A 19,712-nucleotide genomic window follows, 5' to 3' on the forward strand; every position below is an offset into this window, starting at 1 on the left:
GCAGGGAACCAGGACCATGTTCACAGACAACAAGCTACAGCATTGGGTGTCAACATGTCCATTCAGGGTCCTTGATACGTTCTGTGCTCCAAAGTGACAGTTACTCATTCTAACATTAGAAGCAACTTCATCACTGGTTTGTGTCAAAACTGAGAATTTAGCAAATTCAAGAGGTTGACGCAACTTTTTGGTAAATGTGCTTTTTACTGGCTTTCTTCACGTTAATCAAATATCATGAATGAATAACCAAAAATAATTTATAATTAAGTATTTGGAGCAAAGACTTTTTGAAATCTGGCCTTATTCTCACATTTAGATGTTTACACTATAAATTGATGGACAAGTGATGTGAACTCAAAGAATTTGCAAAAAGCTCAGGTAATTTTGGGAATATTAAAAATATAAACTTCTCATGGGAATGATCTATTGGAATTATTTTTTTAATATTTCTAAAATTCCCAAGCTTAAGTTAGGTGGAAATGTTCCACCCCTTTGCAACCATAGTAACTGTGATAAAATACAAAAACCTCCTAGCTTGCTGCAGTTTATTAGGACTCGTTCTACGACACCACAGAAAGTCTTTACAATCTCATCAAATCTTCAAACTCCTCCACCTGTGCTCTAATTTGTTGTACATCTTGCTATCAGGCAGAATTTGTGTCCTAACGGCTTTGGCAGCTACATCCCCGTACAAAGCCACATATTCATACCCGTGCATACGCCCTGTGGCCAAATAAGTGGTTTCTACGGTTACCTTAGACATCTAAAGCCAAATGAAATAACCCTGCTCTCAGATGTGCAACACATTGGCATATAATCATCTGTTTTGTTATCTTTTTCTGCTAAACTGGGAACCAGCAGGTCATGGACTCTAGTTTATCCATCAGATCATTCTCTGTACTTGTGTGAGCCACTTTAATTGCTAGCTAAAAGGAGATGTATTATATTATCGGTTCAAAGTCTGTACAGTTGTAACTCGCGTTGGTAGTTGTGATGAAACTGAAACCCACCAATTCATAAACCAATGCAATTAAATTTTTAATATACACATGTTTGATGTCATAAAAATCAGAGTCGTTTAAAAAATACACATGCCTTTTCGATTTTGGCTTCATTGGTAGTCAGAGTGGAGACCAGTTCCAGGTTTTTACATTAGAACATGTCCTTGAAAAGAGCCTGAGTCATACAAATATATTATTAAACATAACGGGTAGCTTTAAAAGTGTAAAAAACGATGATAGACAAGAAGCATGTACAAAAGAAAAGCTTGATAAACCATTAAACACATTATTCCAATCAAGCTGTGAAGCTACTAACTCTAACCTAACTTCTCTTGTGAATACATAGACATTTAAAATATTCTCATCATACATAATTGTATTACTTATTTTGAAGAATTAGTAAGTATGAGAAAAACTGACCCATTTATTAATAACCGATGGGTGAACCTTAAAAATAAGAATATTCTGATAAATAACCTCAATAAAAACAATGTCAAAGATTTTAGATGCAGGCCAATAGAATCTCATAATTATTATTATTATTATTTTTTTTAATTAAAAATTAATTTAAATTATTTTAAAAATCAATTTTTTAAGCTTTGAGAGAGTCTTTCACTTGTGCGAAGGGGCTAAAAAACACTTTTTAAATGAAAATGCAGTTTCTGTTTTGGACTGTTTTGAATTCATTGGTGTTATTCTATTTAAAAAAATAATTGCACACTTTTATTTTATACAGATACATTAGATCAGTAGATCTGGTCTCTTCCTTTTTATCTTCATACATGAGATGTTTACCGTGTGCCAAGATGTATTACGAAAAATAAACATGGGGGAGGGGGGAAGAAAGTAACTAGAAACTTTTTACTTTAAGTACTAGTTAATTGAGCTACTTTTTACTTGTACTTGAGTATTTTATGTATGACCTACTTATACTCGAGTACAATTTCAATCAAGTAGCAGTGCTTCTTTACACCAATGATTATTGCATATATGTAAGGAAATCTAATGATTTGGGATTAGTCTGATTAATAAAAGTAGCATTACATATTTTATAAATGTTTTGTTCAATGACTTTACCAGTGGCACCTTGAGACAGGTGGATCGACTGAAAAAGGACTGGTATGATGATGTGAATGCGTGTGTTTCCCATACATCAGCCTGGGGTTAGTGAGGGGGGCGTGGTGCTCTACCAAAACAACACTTAGCCTATAATGGCGGGCGGCTGTCATGTTTTTATGACAGCGAAAGCGAAGCCTCGGAGGTAGAAATACTTACGATTAAAACGATGTATTTACATGACTTGTATGTGACGATGTTAATGATTCCGTGTAGACAATCCTGCTCTGTGTCACAATAAGCTGGAGTTATTTTAGCATCGCTGTGCAGCATATATAAATATATTAAAACATGGTTTACATGTGGGCATAAAAAGCCACGAAAGTGCGCAACATAAGTAACACCGATCACACGAGGATTTACAACCGCTGAACTGGATTTAACCCAGTTTGAACACATCGTACCAGGCTGAGGAGCGTATTTACTGAACATGATCAGGTCTGGACCGCAGACCCAGGGCCACATGTTTGACTGAGTGTACAACTTCATCTTGGTTATAGATAAACTTGTAAATAAAGAGGGTAAACATTGTAATAAAGGCCTACCTTGTGTTGGTAAAACGACCTGCCCGTTGTGCCCCTTCACCGTAGAAGTGCTGCTAAACCTCCGGGTGTCGTTGTTGCTGAGCAGCACTTTGTGTTTCTTTTTCTCCGGATTCCGGGCTTTGGAAGGGGAACCCAGGGCTTTGAGTTTAGGAGCTCTGTGGAGGAAGAAGTCGCTCTGCTTCAGGACTTTGTGGAAGCCGCTCGGGGTCTGGGACCCTCCGGAGGAGCAGGAAGAAGCCGCGGTGGAGGTATTATTTCCGCCGCTGTTCGTCTTTCCCGGGCTGAAGCTCCACACAGCCTCGCCACTGCCGTAACTCTGCGGCGGCTGGAGTTTGTCTTTCCTGGGTTTGACGCTCCTATCCTCCGCTCGGACCTTCTTGGGCGGCGGTGGTGGAGTTAAATCCTGGGAAGACTGGGAGCGGTTATCCGGAGCTGTCTTTGCCTCGGCCGGTTTAGAAAGCGACGGTTTGCTGGAGGTAAAGGCAGCAGCGGCGGCAGTAGCTCCGGGCTGAACAGAGCCCTGCGTGTCAGCCATCTTGAGGCTCCTCTGTGTTTACTCTCTATAACGGCCACCGCTGCCACTGCTGTTTTTTCTGCTCTGTGCAGGAGGGGGTGGAGCCACGACATGAGTGACACGAGTGCACAGGGGGAGGAGCTTGATTTGATTGACAGGGAAAATCATGTAGAGGCGGGGCTAATTTAACCGGGAAACTGCAAATAATATCGCCATAAATGTTGGGTCAGCTGTCTTCATATGGAGGAAGATTTATGTCTTTATTATTACATTTTAAACAAAAAATGCTCAATCAAAAGAAGAAAAAAAAATTCAATCAAAAGAAAAATCATTGCAATAAAAAAATCAATCAAAAAGAAGATCAAAATTAAATTTTTTAAGAAAAAGTGTTCAAATGCAAAAAAAAAAAAATATTTGAGACTCAAATAATTGCATCTGAACACTTTTTTTTCTATTGATTTAAAAAAAAATTAAAAAAAAACTTTTTTAAAAAAAAATGTATTTGGACTATATTATGGGTAATACATTAGTGTGGAGGTGGATTTGTGTCGTTATTATTCACTCAAGAAAAAAAAACTTTTCAAAAAAAAAAAATATATATATATATATATAAAAAAAATCACTTCAATCAGTAAAAACCTTTTCAATAAAATTTTTTACATCAATCAAAAATAAATATTTTCAATCAAAGAAAAAGTGTTCAAATGCAAAATAAATATTTGACACCCAAATAATTGCTTTTGAACACTTTTTAATTTGATTTAAAAAAAAATGTTTTGATTGAAACGGTTTTTTTTTTGTTTTGTTTTTTTGATTGAAGTAAACTTTTGTTTTGATTGAAAAGGTTTTATTTTATTTTTATTGAAGTCATCTTGTTTGTATTTGGGCCATATTATGGGTAGTACATCCGTTTGGAGGTCGATTTGTGTCTTTATTATTCAATCAATAAAAACTTTTTCAATTGAAAAAAGTTTACTTCAATCAAAAATAAATATTTTTAATCAAAAAAAAGTGCTCAGTTATTTGGGTTTCAAATTTATTTTTTTGGATTTGAACAATTTTTAATTATTTTTGATTGAAGTAAACTTTTTTGGATTAAAAAGTCTAATTATTTTCTGTATTTTTTTGATTGAATAATAAAGACACAAATCTACCTCAATACATTTGTGTTTTTATTATTCAATCAAATAATTTATTTATTTTTTTAAAATCAAACAGAAATAAAGAACACAGTTGTTAAAAATGTAGAGCTAAAATGTGCTGTATCTCTCATTGCATTCCAGGTAAAAGGTCTGACCTTTATCAAAAGGATGACCCAGATTGGGTTAGGGTTTAAACCAGGGAGTTGACGATATCAGGATACGCAATAGACGGAAGACTCTCCGAGTCGTCAAGACGAGGGAGCCGACTCGTATGGATCTGCACCACCAATAAACCCTAACATTTCCGAATATTGTGCCCTTTCCTGTGGACCATATCCGTATCTATAACACATTTTGCGAAGCTTTTCTGTGGTTTCAGACATTTATCCATTGCAGTGTTTACCTCCGAGTGCCTCCAATATGGCTGCCCATCCAGTTTACTGCCCAGAACGTGACAAAGGTGAAAACTCTCTATTAGGAATCTCTAGTTACACAAACTGGGGGGCCCAAACAACATATCAAATCTAGAAAAAGCTTTGTTCCTTGCTGTTTGCATCCTTCAGGGTCATCATTTCCCAACAGTAGTTGTTCTTTCCATCACCACACTGAAGAACATGTAGAGGGCACATGGTGGCAGGATTCCCATTAAAGGCATAAATGCACCATCTTTCTTCACCCTCCCTCCTCCGTACGCACACATCATTATACCAAGCTGTGGATCCTTCTGCACCGTTTATATTTAGATTTTCCCAGATGAGAAACACTTCCTTCAATCAGACTGGCAGGCTTCTCATTTATAAGGCCTTTTCAGAGGGTGACGACTCCAGCAGCTGCTAACGTTACAACTGTCTGCAAACATAGTGAGATTACTTCATAATTTAAACCTGAATGAAGTGGGGGTCTGATGTCCTGGCTCGTCTGTATGTGACAAAACTATACATGAGATGACATGCCAACACACTTTTTATCAGATGGCTTTGCCTCCTGCTGCTCTCTACACCCAACAGTGTCCAGCTATATTTATAACACATTACATCATGTGTTAGACTCCACTTTGGGATGGTGACCTAATTATAATAGCAACCTGGCCTGAGATGAAGTCATTTGTGGAAATAAAGAAAGTAAAAGCATAGGGATGTTTCATTAATGGTTGGGTCATTTCAACACATTTTCAGGACATTCCACATTTTTTATGCTACTAGTGAAAAACTAATAAACAATTAATGATTATAAAACACAGAGGCTATCGGTACAATGGCCTCATATAAGACATTTTCAATATCGACAAGTGGTGAAATAATCCAAAGTCAAGCTCCAAAATAAAAATGAAGAAGTCGCATAAAGAAAAAATGTTTTACATCCCAAGAAAGAGTAACTTTTATACTATAAATTAAAACAGATATTAGATTTTTTTTTTCTCACATTACCACTTGCAGTTATTATGGGCCAATGAAAATAGTAAAAAAAATTCAGATTTCAAAATTTCAAAAGACTGTCACCCAAGAACCAATGCAAAAAATGTGACTAATCATTAGTGATGTGAACAGTCTGTGTACATAGCGCAATGCTGATCAAATTACAGACAGCTGAGACATATGAAAAGTTGTTTACTGAAGGCCCAAACATGTTCCAGCCCCAAACCCTGACAAATCTTTTTCCAATTGTTGAGGGGCTAGCATTTCCAGCAGATAGCATGTATAGCAGATGTTTTTGTATATCCTAAGAGAGTAGGTGGAGCTGTAATACTACACCAAATTTCAGTTTCCTATGTGGTGTAGTTCCTGAGATATTGGAAGGTGAAAATGGAAGAAAAATAAGGACGAACGAAAATCAACACATACGCCCTCACTAAATTGTTATTGTGTTATTCGTGAACGGATCGGGCTGAAATTTGGTAGCTATAATTTATGGATATGTAGGCATCGACGCCTGGACCCCAATTTCCGATTTGGGGCACCAAAAGAAAAAAAAGAAAGAAAAGAAAGTCGAATTCTCATTTATTTGCGAGTCAAATATTACAACAGTTGGTGGTACCAAATCATTGGCACATACCAATATATAAATGGGGCCCATGACCCCGTACGTGTCAAGGGGTGCCAGGGGGGACCCCGAGGGCCCCATTTCTCAAATGACTACTCCTTCGTTAGTTCTCGTTAGATCGGAATGCAGTTTGGTATGAATATTCTATGAATGTATACGATGAGATGCTCAGAACCCTTTTTTTGAAATGGGGCCAGGGCGGCCCACCCCCCATTTCCGGTAATTTCCAAATTTATGAGATCATAGTTGTGTGATATATGATTTCAAAGGTAATTCAACATAGATTACGATTATGCCTCTCACAATTTGGCCCCCCTTTTTTTGGTAATTTCCATTAAAGTTTTTTTCTCATTGATTTGCGAGTCAAATATTGTGACAGTTGGTGGTACCGAATCATTGACACATACCAACATATGAATGGGACCTATTACTTTAAATGTGCCAGGGGGGCCAGGGGACCCCTGGGGGGCCCATTTTTCCAATGACGACTCCTCCGTTAATGCTTGTTGAATCGGGCTGTAATTTGACATGAATATGCTATGGGCGGATGTCAAGAGCCTCTCGTAGACCTACCCAGTCGTTGTTCATCCAAACTTGTTTTGTCCAAAGTGTGTGGGCCATTTGTGAAATAACATGGAATGACCCTGTTTATACCTGTATTTTAGAGCAACTAAGCGAGCTAGTAAATATGCATAATGACGCGAGGTATTAAACACACACTGGAGTAACAAGAGGCTTGACTTCTTCATTCACCAGGCTTTCCTCTATTATGTGATTATATTATTCATAAAATGAGCACTCGCCCATCTTAAAGGCTCGGCTTTTAGCTCTCAAGTGACCTCTCCGACTTCACAAGCACTCAGTAGTGGAGAGAGGGCACTTTACCAGCCGTCTTTAAAACAAATAACTGTTGCCTGCAGTTCTAATTCATGTCAGGAAGTGCTAAGGGATCTTCATTTATGAGCATGTCTGAGTTTTTCTTGAGTGAAAATTCAAAGAGGTACATGTAGCGCTCAGTTTCAGTAAAATTACATTATTTAATAATTTCCTTTAACCTTTTTGCATCTGAAGATAAAAGTCAAATGGGCAAATGTTGCCAAGGTGATATAATGAAGTCGTGCAAATTTTACAATTATTATTTTATATATATTTTTCTTTTTGTATTATTCTGTTTTATATTGTATTGCACTGTTTTTTTTTAAATTCTTTTTTTATTGTAAAGTGTCCTTTGGTGGCCTGAAAATCACTTTAAAATAAAATATATTACTATTATTATTATTATTATTATTATTAAGTGTTTTGCGTTATGCTTTTGAGGAGAACAGATTTGTTTTTTTGCATAGCTTTTGTTTCACACATTCTTTTTAAATGACTAAATAGTTTCATTTCAGTAAGAATCTGTACAAATGAAAAGCTTTCACTCTGTAATTTTCATCTTTGGGCCAAAAACTTAACTACCATTTTCTGAATGATATAAAATTCAACTAGAATATTTGCATTTCCTGAAGATAATGCAAGTGAGGATTCAGGTGCTGGTCTGTGTTGCACTGCATTAGCATAGCATTAGCATTAACTTGCATTAGCTAACATTAGCATTAGCTAACATTAACATCAGCTAACATTAACATTAGCGTGCATTAGCTAGCATTAGCATTAACATTAGTATAGCATAGCATTAACTAGCATTATCATTAGCATTTGCTAGCATTAGCATTAATCTAGCATTAACATTAACCTAGCAAAAAAGTGGCCATAGCTACCTGTATCTAGTAAATAAGTAGAGTGCAGGGCGGGCCTCCTCCTGCTGAGCCTCCTTATGTGTAGATTGTGTGTATACGGATGTAAAGCCCTGCAGGTTTCTGAGAGCACGAGTGTGTTTATGACACCCACTGGGATTAATTGTAACTTTAGCACACGCTGGTGCGTAGAGTGGATCTAAAAGGTGAGAGAGACGAAACCACCTGCTGCTGAGACAACAACCTCTCCATATACTCACAAATAGATTACAGGGTTTTTTATCACTTCTTTGGCCACAAGTGCATTAAGAATGCAGCCCCTAGTTTAAAGTCCAGCTTGTTTTATTGTGTAAAAGCTTTTGAAATGTTACGTTAAGTGTAAAAACACTGGTTTTTAGTATCTGTGGAAATATATTTACTATTGTGAAAGTAAGACATTTTGAACAATATAGTATTCCCAACCTTGTGGGATCCATTTAGGTGTGTCTCCCCTATTATTATTATCATTATTATTATTATTAGATAAAGATACTATTTTCATTTTTAAATATCAAAGATAATTTACTCCAAAAACAAAAAAGCATGTAAAAGGTTGGAAAACAAAACCAGTATTAAGTGAATCATTGTCCTTAAATAGTTGTAACTCGGATAAAAGATGTATATATATTAAAAGAAAAACAAGTGAAGCATAAAACATTATAAATATCAAAGAGATTATTTACGAGTTGTATTGTTTAATTTGATTAAATTCCCTACAGGTTCATGATAAAATTGTCTAAAACATGTTCATTGTGAAAAGAACAGTATGTTATAATATGTTAAGTGTAATTACTGTGTTTTATCTGTGGAAGGTGTATTGTCCTACGGTGTGGAGGTCCGTGAAGGAAACACAGGTGTGGTTGAGATGCAGTTTTGTTCTGGTGAGAGGAGGCGTGCTGCTGCAGCAGCGATGGAGGTACCTTGTTTTCAGTGACTTTTAAATGATATATACGGTGGTTTTATCGGAAAGAAGAGGCTGCTGGTGTTTTGCGAAGACTGAAGTGAGTGAGGACACAGTAAAGGTTCAACACGAGGCTTGTGAAGTGTGTTATAACACGGAGTCTTGGGAAACTGTGCGTGGCTTAATCAGCCCGCGAGCTGCTAGTACTGCTGTGGCCAGTCCTTTTAACATTTAATAAGTCTGGCGGACATGTAGCAATTTAGTTTTCACTAGTGGAAATTACATTTGAACATGTTCAAATGTAATTTTGACATGTTGAAATGTTAATTCAAGATGTCTGTAAAGCCATTTTCACACGTAACAAATATATTTCAACATGTCAAAATGTCATTTCGACATGTAGAAACTGAATTGCAGATATCTGCAATTCAATTGTTACATGTAAAAATGTGCCATTGGCTTCCATTCAAATTGAATTGCAGATATCGGCAATTCAATTGTTACATGTAAAAATGTAATTGCAGATATCAAGAATTCAATTTCGACATGTAATTGAATTGCAGATATCTGCAATTCAATTGTTACATGTAACAATTGAGTTGTAGATATCATGAATTAGAATTGCCACATGTCAAAATTGAATTGCAGATATCTGCAATTACATTTTTACATGTAACAATTGAATTTCAGATATCTTATTAAATGTTAAAAGGGCTTGCCATAGTACTGCTGTGGCCAGTCGTCAACGACCTGACGTCATCGTGTTTGCCCTGCTGTGCCTGGAACGCCAAGCTGCTGTTTTCTGAGCTGGGCTTTAACTCGTTGCCTGAACTAATCTGGTAGGAGAAGACACGTTTGCACCAGGTATGGAGTTTTATTTTATTTTATTTTATTTTATTTTATTTTATTCATGCTCTGTGTGGCGTTTTAGGCCTCCACGTGCACAAGCATTGATACAGGCCCACAACGTAGGGGGTATTGTGCCGTTTGTGGTGCACGAAGCGTGTTACTTTTTTGTTTGTTTGCCTTGTGTGTGAGCAAGGGTTCATTTTACAGTTTATATTGCTGTGTTTATTAATAAAGCTGAAGTCAGATTTTATTTTATTTCTTAATTTATTTTACTTATTAAAGCGACAGTGCTGTTTTTTTTCCTATTTTACCTCGTGTCTGGTGTTAATCTGTGTCAAAGTCAGTTAGTTTTAGTGCGTGTGGAGGTGTTCCCATAATCCAAATTATTAGATAAAATTAGGTTAAATTTGATTAGTACGTGTGTACGCTTTAAAAAGAACCCAGAAACCACTCATTTAAATTACATTGAGCAAAAAAGGGCTACATAGTGAAGTAACATAAGAAATCACATAAAGAGTTAAATAAAGGCACATCTATGCATCCGTCTACAGGACTCCACATCCCACAATGCAATCCGTGAAACTTTTTAAATATTGTCAATAAACCTAGTGTTTATGGTGGGGATGAAAACAAACTTTCGAGCTGCAATTTTAAACTTTAAACTGGGGAAGACTGACAGTTGGCGGTCCAAACATGTTAGGAGATTAAAATGAATTTCCTGTAAAAGTTTGTCTGAATAAATGAAACCTTAACATATAAATTGGGAGAAACAGATTTCTTTGTGCAGGAACTTAAACTCAACCAAATAGAACACATGTGAGATAATTCAGAGAGGAGACTGAGTCAGTTGTTCTTCTTCTCCATCTTCAGTGCCTGACCTCAAAAAATTGGCTGCAAGAAGATCAATCAAAGATGAACTAAAACATGCATGTAAACATGTAATCTCTGCAATCACAACAAGACAAAAGATGCATCTTTGCTTAATGTTCATTTTTACTGATTGATTTCTGCAACATACAAACATTTTATGCAGGGGGGGGCATGGCAGGGTAAAGGTCCCACTGGTGTTGAGCAGCAGCGAATCACTCCACTTACGGTAATGCCAGTGATGATGATTGGAGTAAAAAGTATCGGAGGAGGGAGGCGGGGTCTTGCTCAAAGGCACAGGTGGGCTCTTTTCTGAGATCCTATCACATGAGTGATGACAGGAAGTGAGTGAATGACAAACAAATAAATAGAAAGTGGCGCAAACTGTTGGTATAGAGATTATTTTTTTTTTTTTACTTTTTAAATAATAAAAAGGCAGAAAAGATGATGGAAGTGAAGTGAAATTAAAGACTGCCATCATTATAATGATGTCAAAGTTATGATGGGTTGGGGACACAATAGACAACCGCATATACAAAAATAATTTTAAAAATACCATTTACAAAAACAACAACAAAAACAGCTATTATTATAATCAATAATACTCTTACAATCTGAAATCTGAAACAGGGGTTGGCTGGCAGTCGACGCTTTTCCTCAGCCAACACAATAAAACAACCATTTAAAAAAAAAAAATCCATCTGACAAGTAAATAATGCCAAGCTTCAAAATAAGACAACCCTGAAATATTAGCCAGGAGCGAAAAAAAAAGGGCAGTGGAATAATTTACAGTTTGAAAAAAAAAAAACACAAAGGAGGAATTATCATCATGCATTGACTTTTTTACATCTTTTGTTAACAGGAACATTTCAGAGATGAGGGGAGAAGAAAAAGAAAGGTGATTCACCTTCTTCTGCCTCTTTATGAAACAATGGCTGTATTCTGTGTCGCTATTAGGCAAAGAGTTTCAAGCGTTTCAGGTGAGGTGTAACATTCATACTCCGAAACACCAAGGCTTTCTGTGAGTTAACCGTCTGCAAAAAGGTCTGAGTCGGCAATATTGATAGGAATTAAAACATGAGCGGATGAAGTGAGAAACATAAAAGAAGGAACTTTCTGAGCAGACACATTTGGTCATTACATCATGTAGAATTTCACTTAAAAATGGCCGCTTCCTTAAAACGCGAGGCCATCTTTTCCTGTCAGCGAATAAAAGGAAGTTATTAAAGCAGAAATACATGATATTTTGTTGCCTTTTATCGTTTCCATTGTAAACACAAGAGCTATTCCACAACAAACACTGTTTTTTTTTAATATGTGTTGCTGAGCACTGCAGTGACCAAACTGTGCTGCATGAAATTATACATTGAAAGTGTCTGCGTCACTTCAACTAACAGAATAAAATACTACAGGTAGGGATAGATTAGCGTCTTTATTATTCAATATAAAAAACCAAAAAAAAAATTCTATCTTTTTTTATTTACTTCAATCAAATTATATATTTTCATTCGAAGAAAAAAGTGTCAGAATGCAAAAAAATATTTGAAACCCAAAAAATTGCATTTGAACACTTAAAATTTATTATTTATTTGATTGAAAGGTTTTTTTTTTTTTTAATTTAAGTCTATTTTTGTATTTGGGCCATTATGGGTAGTACATTTGTGCCTTTATTATTCAACAGTTTTTTTTTCATAAAAAAAACAAAAAACAAAAAAATAAAATTTCTATCAAAGAAAAAAGTGTTTGAATGCAAAAAGAGACCCCAAAATTGCATTTGAACACTTTTTTCTTTGATTTAAGTGAAAAAAGTGTTGAAGCTCTTTTTTGATTGAATTATTTTGAAAGAGTTGTGTAGCATAATTTTAAGTGTGTTGTGCAGTAGTTGATGTTAATTCGTCTTATAACACTCAAAACCCATTGCTCTTATCTTTAGTGAACTGAAAGCAGTGTTTACCATGTAAAACATCTTTTTTCATATTCTTGAAGCCATAAATGTATCAAACACTGCTATTCATCTTTAGCAACACTGTTCAATGACTTCCACAGAAAAAATGTTTTTTTAGACCTTTATGACTAACAATGTGCTTAAGTGTGCTTATGATACACGTTTAGTCATTAAATGGAGCTTTGCAGAACAGCTCAATGTTGACAGATAGTCATGATAACTCAAGACTAAGATCAAAGATTCTACAGAAGTGACTGCATGAAGGAGTGTTGGAAAGGACTAAAGTAGGTCTAAAAACCTTAAAACAGCCCCTAAAGATCCACCATCAGATGTCCTCAGTAAACAATATTTATGAACAAAGTGAGTTTTTTTTCTAATATTGGAAACTTTAATGACTAACTCAGTGATAATCCTGAATCAAGTTAGTACATACTGCTGATATTGTAAAGTGCTTTGGAACTACTCGGTCATAAAAGCACTATTTAAATGTTTAAGTTAATATGCTGTATTTCCTGAGCCAACATGTTCACTAGGTCATGTTTCATTTTGGACTGGGTAGCCAATAGGAAGCCTTGGTGCATGCTCCTTCCACCTGTAATTTTTATTTTTCCCTACACTAGTAAGTTATTGTACACGTTAACCATGACTAGTTCACTACTGCTGCTGTAAATAGGTTTACTCGTCCACTATCATTTCAGCCTTCACTAACTAATCATACAACTGTAAACACTAGTTGACTCAGGATGTGGACAACTTCACGTTCTGCAGCTCTGCGAGAGCTCTTCTCTGATAGGTCAGATGTCGACTTCTGTCTATCATAGCAGCGATATACGTCTCGTTACAGTTCTCTTTGCTCTCCTCACCCACCTCACAGAGCATATATGCTCAAATTCACCTTCACTCTTGATGGTATTTTTTACTGATTAGGGGCCTCATTTATAAAACATTGAGTAGAACCTACATTAAAAGTGAGGGTACGTCAAAAACCTACAAAAATTTGGATTTATGAAACCGTGCAGAGCTTACCTGCACACACTTTTTTGTTTATAATTTCCAGTCCAGCTAGAATTTGGCGCAGGAGAATTCCCTTCATATGCCGCCCTTAACACGCCCACATTCATAAATGATCAACGTAAAGGAGCTCGTGAATGTTTTTTTTGCGTCTAAACAAGCTGCATGTGAGTTTAGTGGTTGGTCTAGTGGTTAGGGAAGTGGGCTTGTAATCGGAGGGTCACCAGTTTGAATCTCACCTGGGCCATCACTGTGAAGACTGCTGCTTAACTCTAACAGTGTTACTGTATCATCCTCGGGAATGGGTTAAATGCAGTGTTCGGTCTGAGGCTGCTTGATAAAATTAACAGGTCTAGACAATTAATAATAATTAGTGTTATTATTAATCTGAGTTAAAATGCAAACAACTGATGTTGCCCAGTAGTCATGGCGACTGAGGATAAGTTAGAACAGCTCTGTTAACGTGTTCTAAGAAAGCACTGTATAATTAGGCACTGATGAAGGCGACTGAATTCAGACGGTCAGAACCAGAACGTCGTCAGAAGCACACACTGTTGGTATGTGAAAGCAGCCTAATAGCACTGGTAATAGGGGTTTGATGAGTGTGATGATGCATTCTGTTTCAGGTTTATGACCTGTGGTCAATGAAGTTTGCATAAAGACTAACAAAGACAAACATGAGTTATGACATTGTGCTGCTTGGCATGCCTTTTCAAAGGGCTGAAATCAAAGATCCGAACATGCAGAGAACAGATTTTGTCAATGTAGCAGTACATATGACAATAAATAAATGAAAACAAAATTATTTGCAGCATTTGACACTGTTGATGCCACCATGCGCCTGGATTGTATTCACGGTTCATGTCATGCATTCATTTTAACTAAGAGCACTAATATGAACATTTTAGGGCGTACGAGATGGTTATAAATGAGGCCCCTGGTATCTAGTACCAATGTAGGTGACTGCTGAAGGTTAAGGAATACCAATGTCAGACAGTTCACATTTTTTAACACTTCTAATGATGGTCAATGTTCAAGGCTCAACTACTGGTTAATCCCACATAACTGGTTTACCAATATTTCTGAATGTGGAATCTGTCTCTCACCTGCAGGACCATTGTTCAATTAATGTGATCCATACCTTCAATAATTGCCATTCTTCTTCTAACAGTAGTTCTACTGCCATTACCTCTGTGACTTTATATCTTGTTGTTTGGTTTACAGCTCACACTTGTGTATTTGGGGGACACGCCCAGAGGAACCAGAGTGATCCAGATTTAAGAAGTTCATCACAGAGAAGCTAAGCTCGTCAAAGAGATAATAAAACTAAAACCTTTAAAATGTGGGACATTTGGAGCTACTTCTCTCCAAAACATACATTTAGCCACCGGCGACTTTGATGGAAATCTCCATATTTGGAACTTGGAGATGCCAGGCGTTCCGGTTTACACAGCAAAGGCTCACACTGAGATCGTTAACGCTATCGATGGTGTGGGCGGACTGGGAATTGGAGACGGTGCTCGGGAGATGGTCACTGGAAGCTGAGACGGAACGGTGAAGGTGTGGGATCCTCGGCAGAAGGACTCGCCCGTGGCCAATATGGAGCCAACGCCGGGGGAGAGCAGGACGGACTGCTGGACCGTCGATTTTGGGCATGCCTTTAATGATCAGGATCGCTGCGTGTGCGCAGGCTTTGACAATGGGGACGTCAAACTCTTCGACCTACGGAACATGTTGCTACGATGGGAGACCAACATCAGAAACGGGGTTTGCTGTGTGGAGTTTGACAGAAAAGACATCGACATGAACAAGCTGGTCGCAATGACGCTGGAGGGCAAATTCCACATCTTCGATTTGAGAACCCAACATCCAACCAAAGGCTTCGCCTCCGTCTCGGAGACGATTAACAAGTCGACCATTTGGCAGGTGAAACATTTGCCACAGAACAGAGACGTCTTCATGACAACAGCGGGCGACGGAAACCTGCGCATGTGGAAATACGAGTATCCAGCTCACAGGAGCAAGAAGGACTCCGACAATGTAGAAACGGGCGAGGCCGGCACCGTTAACCTCCTGCAGAACCTCGCTCTGTCCAATCACGAGCCTGGACTGGAGCCCCGACAAGCGGGGCCTGTGCATTTGCTCCAGCTTAGACCAATCGTCCCCAAACTTGGAGCGCTGTAACCGATCCATTCCTTCTCCGTTTCTTTGGGTGTTCCATTCCTCTCACGTGTGGAACGCTAATTATTCTGCTCGTCTACTTTGTTCCTCTGCAGACTTTTTCCATTTAAGGTTTCATTATTTCATCATGTTCACAATTTTTTTCGTTGACACTTTTTTCTTTGGTAGAATTTTTTTTTTGGATTGAAATAAAGACAAATATACTACCCATAATATGGTCCAAATACAATTAAATGCAATTAAAAATAAACAAAGCTTTTAATTCCTAAAGTTTTCTTTAGTAAAAGAAAAAATGTGTTCAAATGCAATTTTTTGGGTCTCAATTTTTTGTTTTTTTTGCATTTGGACACTTCTTTCTTTGAAAATATTTTTTTGACATGATTATATTTTTTTAATTCAAGTATTTTTTTGTTGTAGATTTTTTATTTTTTGGATTGATTAATTAAGACACAAATCTACCTCCATAAATACAAGAGGAAATCATGATTGGGGGGTGAGAAATGAAAAATCTTAACATCTTAATCTGATCTTAATCTTAAGATCTAGCTCTTTGGGTCTAAGCAGGACTCTGTAATTTAGCACCAGCTCAGAGAAAATAGTGGATAGAGGGAGAGAGAGAAAGATCACCCTAGCAACCTGAACACACGCCCCCCCCCAAAAAAATGTTGCATCATGGGTAACAGATTATCCAAGTTCACTTTGAAGATTGTTATTTATTCAGTCGATGGCAGCAGACAGTTGGACCTTAGGAGTCCCACGGGAGCTTTTCTGATGAAAGAGATTTCCTTATTTCTAACACATGTCATCGTCTTCCCATTTGGTCTGAATAAAAGCCTCCCGGACAGTTTTTATTCAGCCTGTCAGGAATTATTTGATAGTCTCTTGCCAAAAAAAAAAATTCTCGCTCTTAGTTTAATTAAACGGGAAATATCTTTGAATGAGAACTGGAATATAGGCAGACTAATCCAGCATGTGGAGAAGGTAAACCAGTCAGCTAAAATAGACGATTACTGTTCTTCCGCTCCACTCAGAGCACTGAGGAGGGGCCGTTCAGCAGTTAGTCAGTCAGTCGGGGGTGTTTTTGGTATTGTTGGATCAGCTGGGAGTCGTCCTTGAGTCCTGACGGGACAGAGTTGTTTGTGGACCATCACACAGATCAGTCCGTCATGTCCATTCCAGCGGAGGTTCTCGAGGGCCTTTGGGCGAAGGAATGCAGTGGTTACCGAACCCTGTAAGGACAAGAGCTCTCAGCTGGACTCCAAGTCACAACAATGCAAGTGCAACATACTTTTCAGATCCTCGGTAAGCCCATCAAAGCACCTCCGCAAAAAACCACAAGCACACTAATTTCAGCAAGTTAATTTTTTCTTAAATATGTTTCATTTGTTCAAACTTTGGTAACACTTCACTTGAAGTTCTATACATAAAGGCTGACATTACACGGCCATTAGCATAAATAAGGTGTCAGTCATTAAGTGTTGTTCATTACCCTAACCCCACCAGATCCCTCCACCTAACCCAAAAAATGCCAACATAGCTCCAAAGGTGTCATAATTTAGCGAAAGATGTCATAATATAGTGAACAACACTTAAGCCTTCACTGTCAGTCTTCCTCAGAGGCATCTACTGATCGATTTCATGCGTCCATTGGGAGACGGGGCGCGGCCAGCCTGAGAGAACTTTCAAGTTGCCCATGCCAAAAAATAACTCAAAAGGACATATGAAAGCAATCAGTAGATCCTCTGAGGAAGACTGACATTTGGCAATAGAAACATGTCAGGAAATCAAAGTAAATTTCCTGTAAAAACTTTTTTCAGGAATGTCAACTGCCAGTCTTCCTTAGAGGCATCTACTGATCACTTTAATGTGTCTTAATGAGTTCTATCTGTCGCCCGATGGTCATAAGGACACATGAAAGCGATCGGTAGATGCCTCTGAGGAAGACTGACAGATGGCAGTCGATACATGTCAGGAGATCAAAGTAAATTTCCTGAAAAAAGTTGACTGAATAAATGACACCGGAACATATCAACACAAGCACATTTCCCAAAAAACAACTTAATTTGTGCACTTTATGTATTTTAATCAGACACCACTGATGTGAGGGGAAAACATTCGGTGATAAAGAGCCGACTTACCCACTCAGCTCTGCTTTGCTGTCTGCTGCTGCCGAGCCAGGAGAAGTCTTAACGCACTCCGACACGTCTGCACACAAGGAAGCGGGAAGATTGATGACATGGAAGTTCAGCATGAAGAATGAATGTGGGTGTGAGACCTATATGAGGTGCTGACTGCTACAAATCTGCACAAATTAACCAAGTCTTCAGAATATACTAGTCATTTATAGCAGCCTGGCTTCCTCTCACTACTTCTCTCACTATTTTGACAGCGGACCGTTTTTACATAGTCAAAAACCCTGTGTGCAAACAGTTCAGGAAGACTTGTATTGAATCTTAACCCTCACACTTACACAGACATTTTAAAGCCTGACATTAAGCTGGAATTTCAATAAAGCCACAGTCTTGCTTTATTTACTCCAAAGGCTCCCTGAGAGTTAAACCTTCAGATGAGTCACAGCAGAACTACTGAGGCAAGAAATTAGCACCATTCATTTCACAATTGTCAAAACACTGACACGCAAAAACGCTAATTTTTCTCTTGTAGCAGTAGCACCAACAGCTCAGAAAAGACGGCAACCTGCCTTATCGTGTCAAAAGGAAGCTCATCTGCAAACAGAAGGCGAGTGTGTGTAAACACTGACACATGGGGCTGAAACACAGAAACGAAATGTCTCCAATGCTGGTTTATACCTTTATGTGAGCTGGTCCATTCGACTGAGGCTGATGTTTTCACCTCCAAAGGGTCTAACAAAGAGCAGAGATGAAGAGGGAATTTAATACAGAAACAGTGAAAAACGTCAAAAGAATAGACACATTTAAAAAGCTGCTACGCCTGATAATTTTTAATTAGATAAAATCATAGCGTAAGCCTCATAGATCAATGAATCGAACATCATCTACTCCCAAAAGAAAGGAAAAAGGTTTAAATTAATGCGCCATGGTTTTGTTTCATCTCCACCGTGAAATCTCCGTTTGTTGAAATGTTTGCATATTGCATCGTGGGATGTGGAGTCATGGAAACACCTGCATAGAAGTGTTTTTACTTTACTAACTGTTACTCAGGAAACCCACTTTTATCTCCGGGAATGCTTTGACTGTCAACTGCCAGTCTTCGTCAGAGGCATCTAGAGGTGTAGAACAAGTCTACTGATCGCTTTGATAATCAAAGCGATCAGTAGACTTGTTCTACCTGGGAATACCAGAAACAAACAACAACAAAAATGGTGTCAAGCGAATCACTGTCCTTGTCTAGCCAAGGAACACACACACAAAAAAGACACTAAGAATTAAAATAACTTTAAAAAAACACATTTCTGGAACTCCACATCCCACAATGCAATGCACAAAATATTGTCAAATGGAGTGTTTGGGTTGGAGATCAAAACAAATGTTTTCTTTTTGGAGTAAATCATGTCTGATTCATTGATCTATGATTTGATTTTATATTGTAAAAAAATTACTGTGGGTAGCAGCTTTAACACATGTACACACTGTAATCATACATTCATCAAACCTTTACATTTCAACTTTCCAACCAACCAAAGTAAAAAAAAAATATATATATTCTCAGTGCTTCAATGCTGTCCACTCAATGCTGATTCGTAAATCTCCAAACCTCTAATAATCTGACACAATGTAAATAAAATGCATCCATGATCAAACAAAGGCAACAAAAAATCCACTCATCAAATGATATTTTTAATGT

General features: G+C 37.6%; 1 protein-coding gene and 2 pseudogenes across 12 annotated transcripts in view; 1 reads left to right on the forward strand and 2 right to left on the reverse strand.

Moving 5' to 3' along the window:
* LOC114464837 (round spermatid basic protein 1-like) overlaps positions 1 to 3,255 on the reverse strand; it is a 42,765-nt pseudogene extending 39,510 nt beyond the window's left edge.
* A 5,748-nt stretch (positions 3,256 to 9,003) lies between these two features.
* LOC114465684 (WD repeat-containing protein 92-like) lies at positions 9,004 to 16,034 on the forward strand (annotated as a pseudogene).
* Positions 16,035 to 16,580: 546 nt separating this feature from the next.
* Positions 16,581 to 19,712, reverse strand: part of LOC114465681 (tyrosine-protein phosphatase non-receptor type 12-like) — a 60,862-nt gene continuing 57,730 nt past the window's right edge. For 7 of the 12 annotated variants that reach the window (XR_003674329.1, XR_003674331.1, XR_003674326.1 and 4 more), the window contains 3 exons: positions 18,698 to 18,751; positions 18,026 to 18,092; positions 16,581 to 17,116 (listed from right to left, as the gene is read on the reverse strand). Coding sequence is in view for 6 of the 12 variants with exons in the window: in XM_028450843.1 (XP_028306644.1) it covers positions 17,107 to 17,116; positions 18,026 to 18,092; positions 18,698 to 18,751 (131 nt within the window). In the remaining 6 variants the exon portion in view is untranslated. The remainder of the gene's footprint in view (positions 17,117 to 18,025; positions 18,093 to 18,697; positions 18,752 to 19,712) is intronic. The other 5 variants (XR_003674330.1, XR_003674327.1, XM_028450842.1 and 2 more) reach the window with 1 other exon arrangement.

The sequence above is a fragment of the Gouania willdenowi genome, chromosome 6 (genome assembly GCF_900634775.1).
Source record: "Gouania willdenowi chromosome 6, fGouWil2.1, whole genome shotgun sequence".
Taxonomy (NCBI): domain Eukaryota; kingdom Metazoa; phylum Chordata; class Actinopteri; order Blenniiformes; family Gobiesocidae; genus Gouania; species Gouania willdenowi.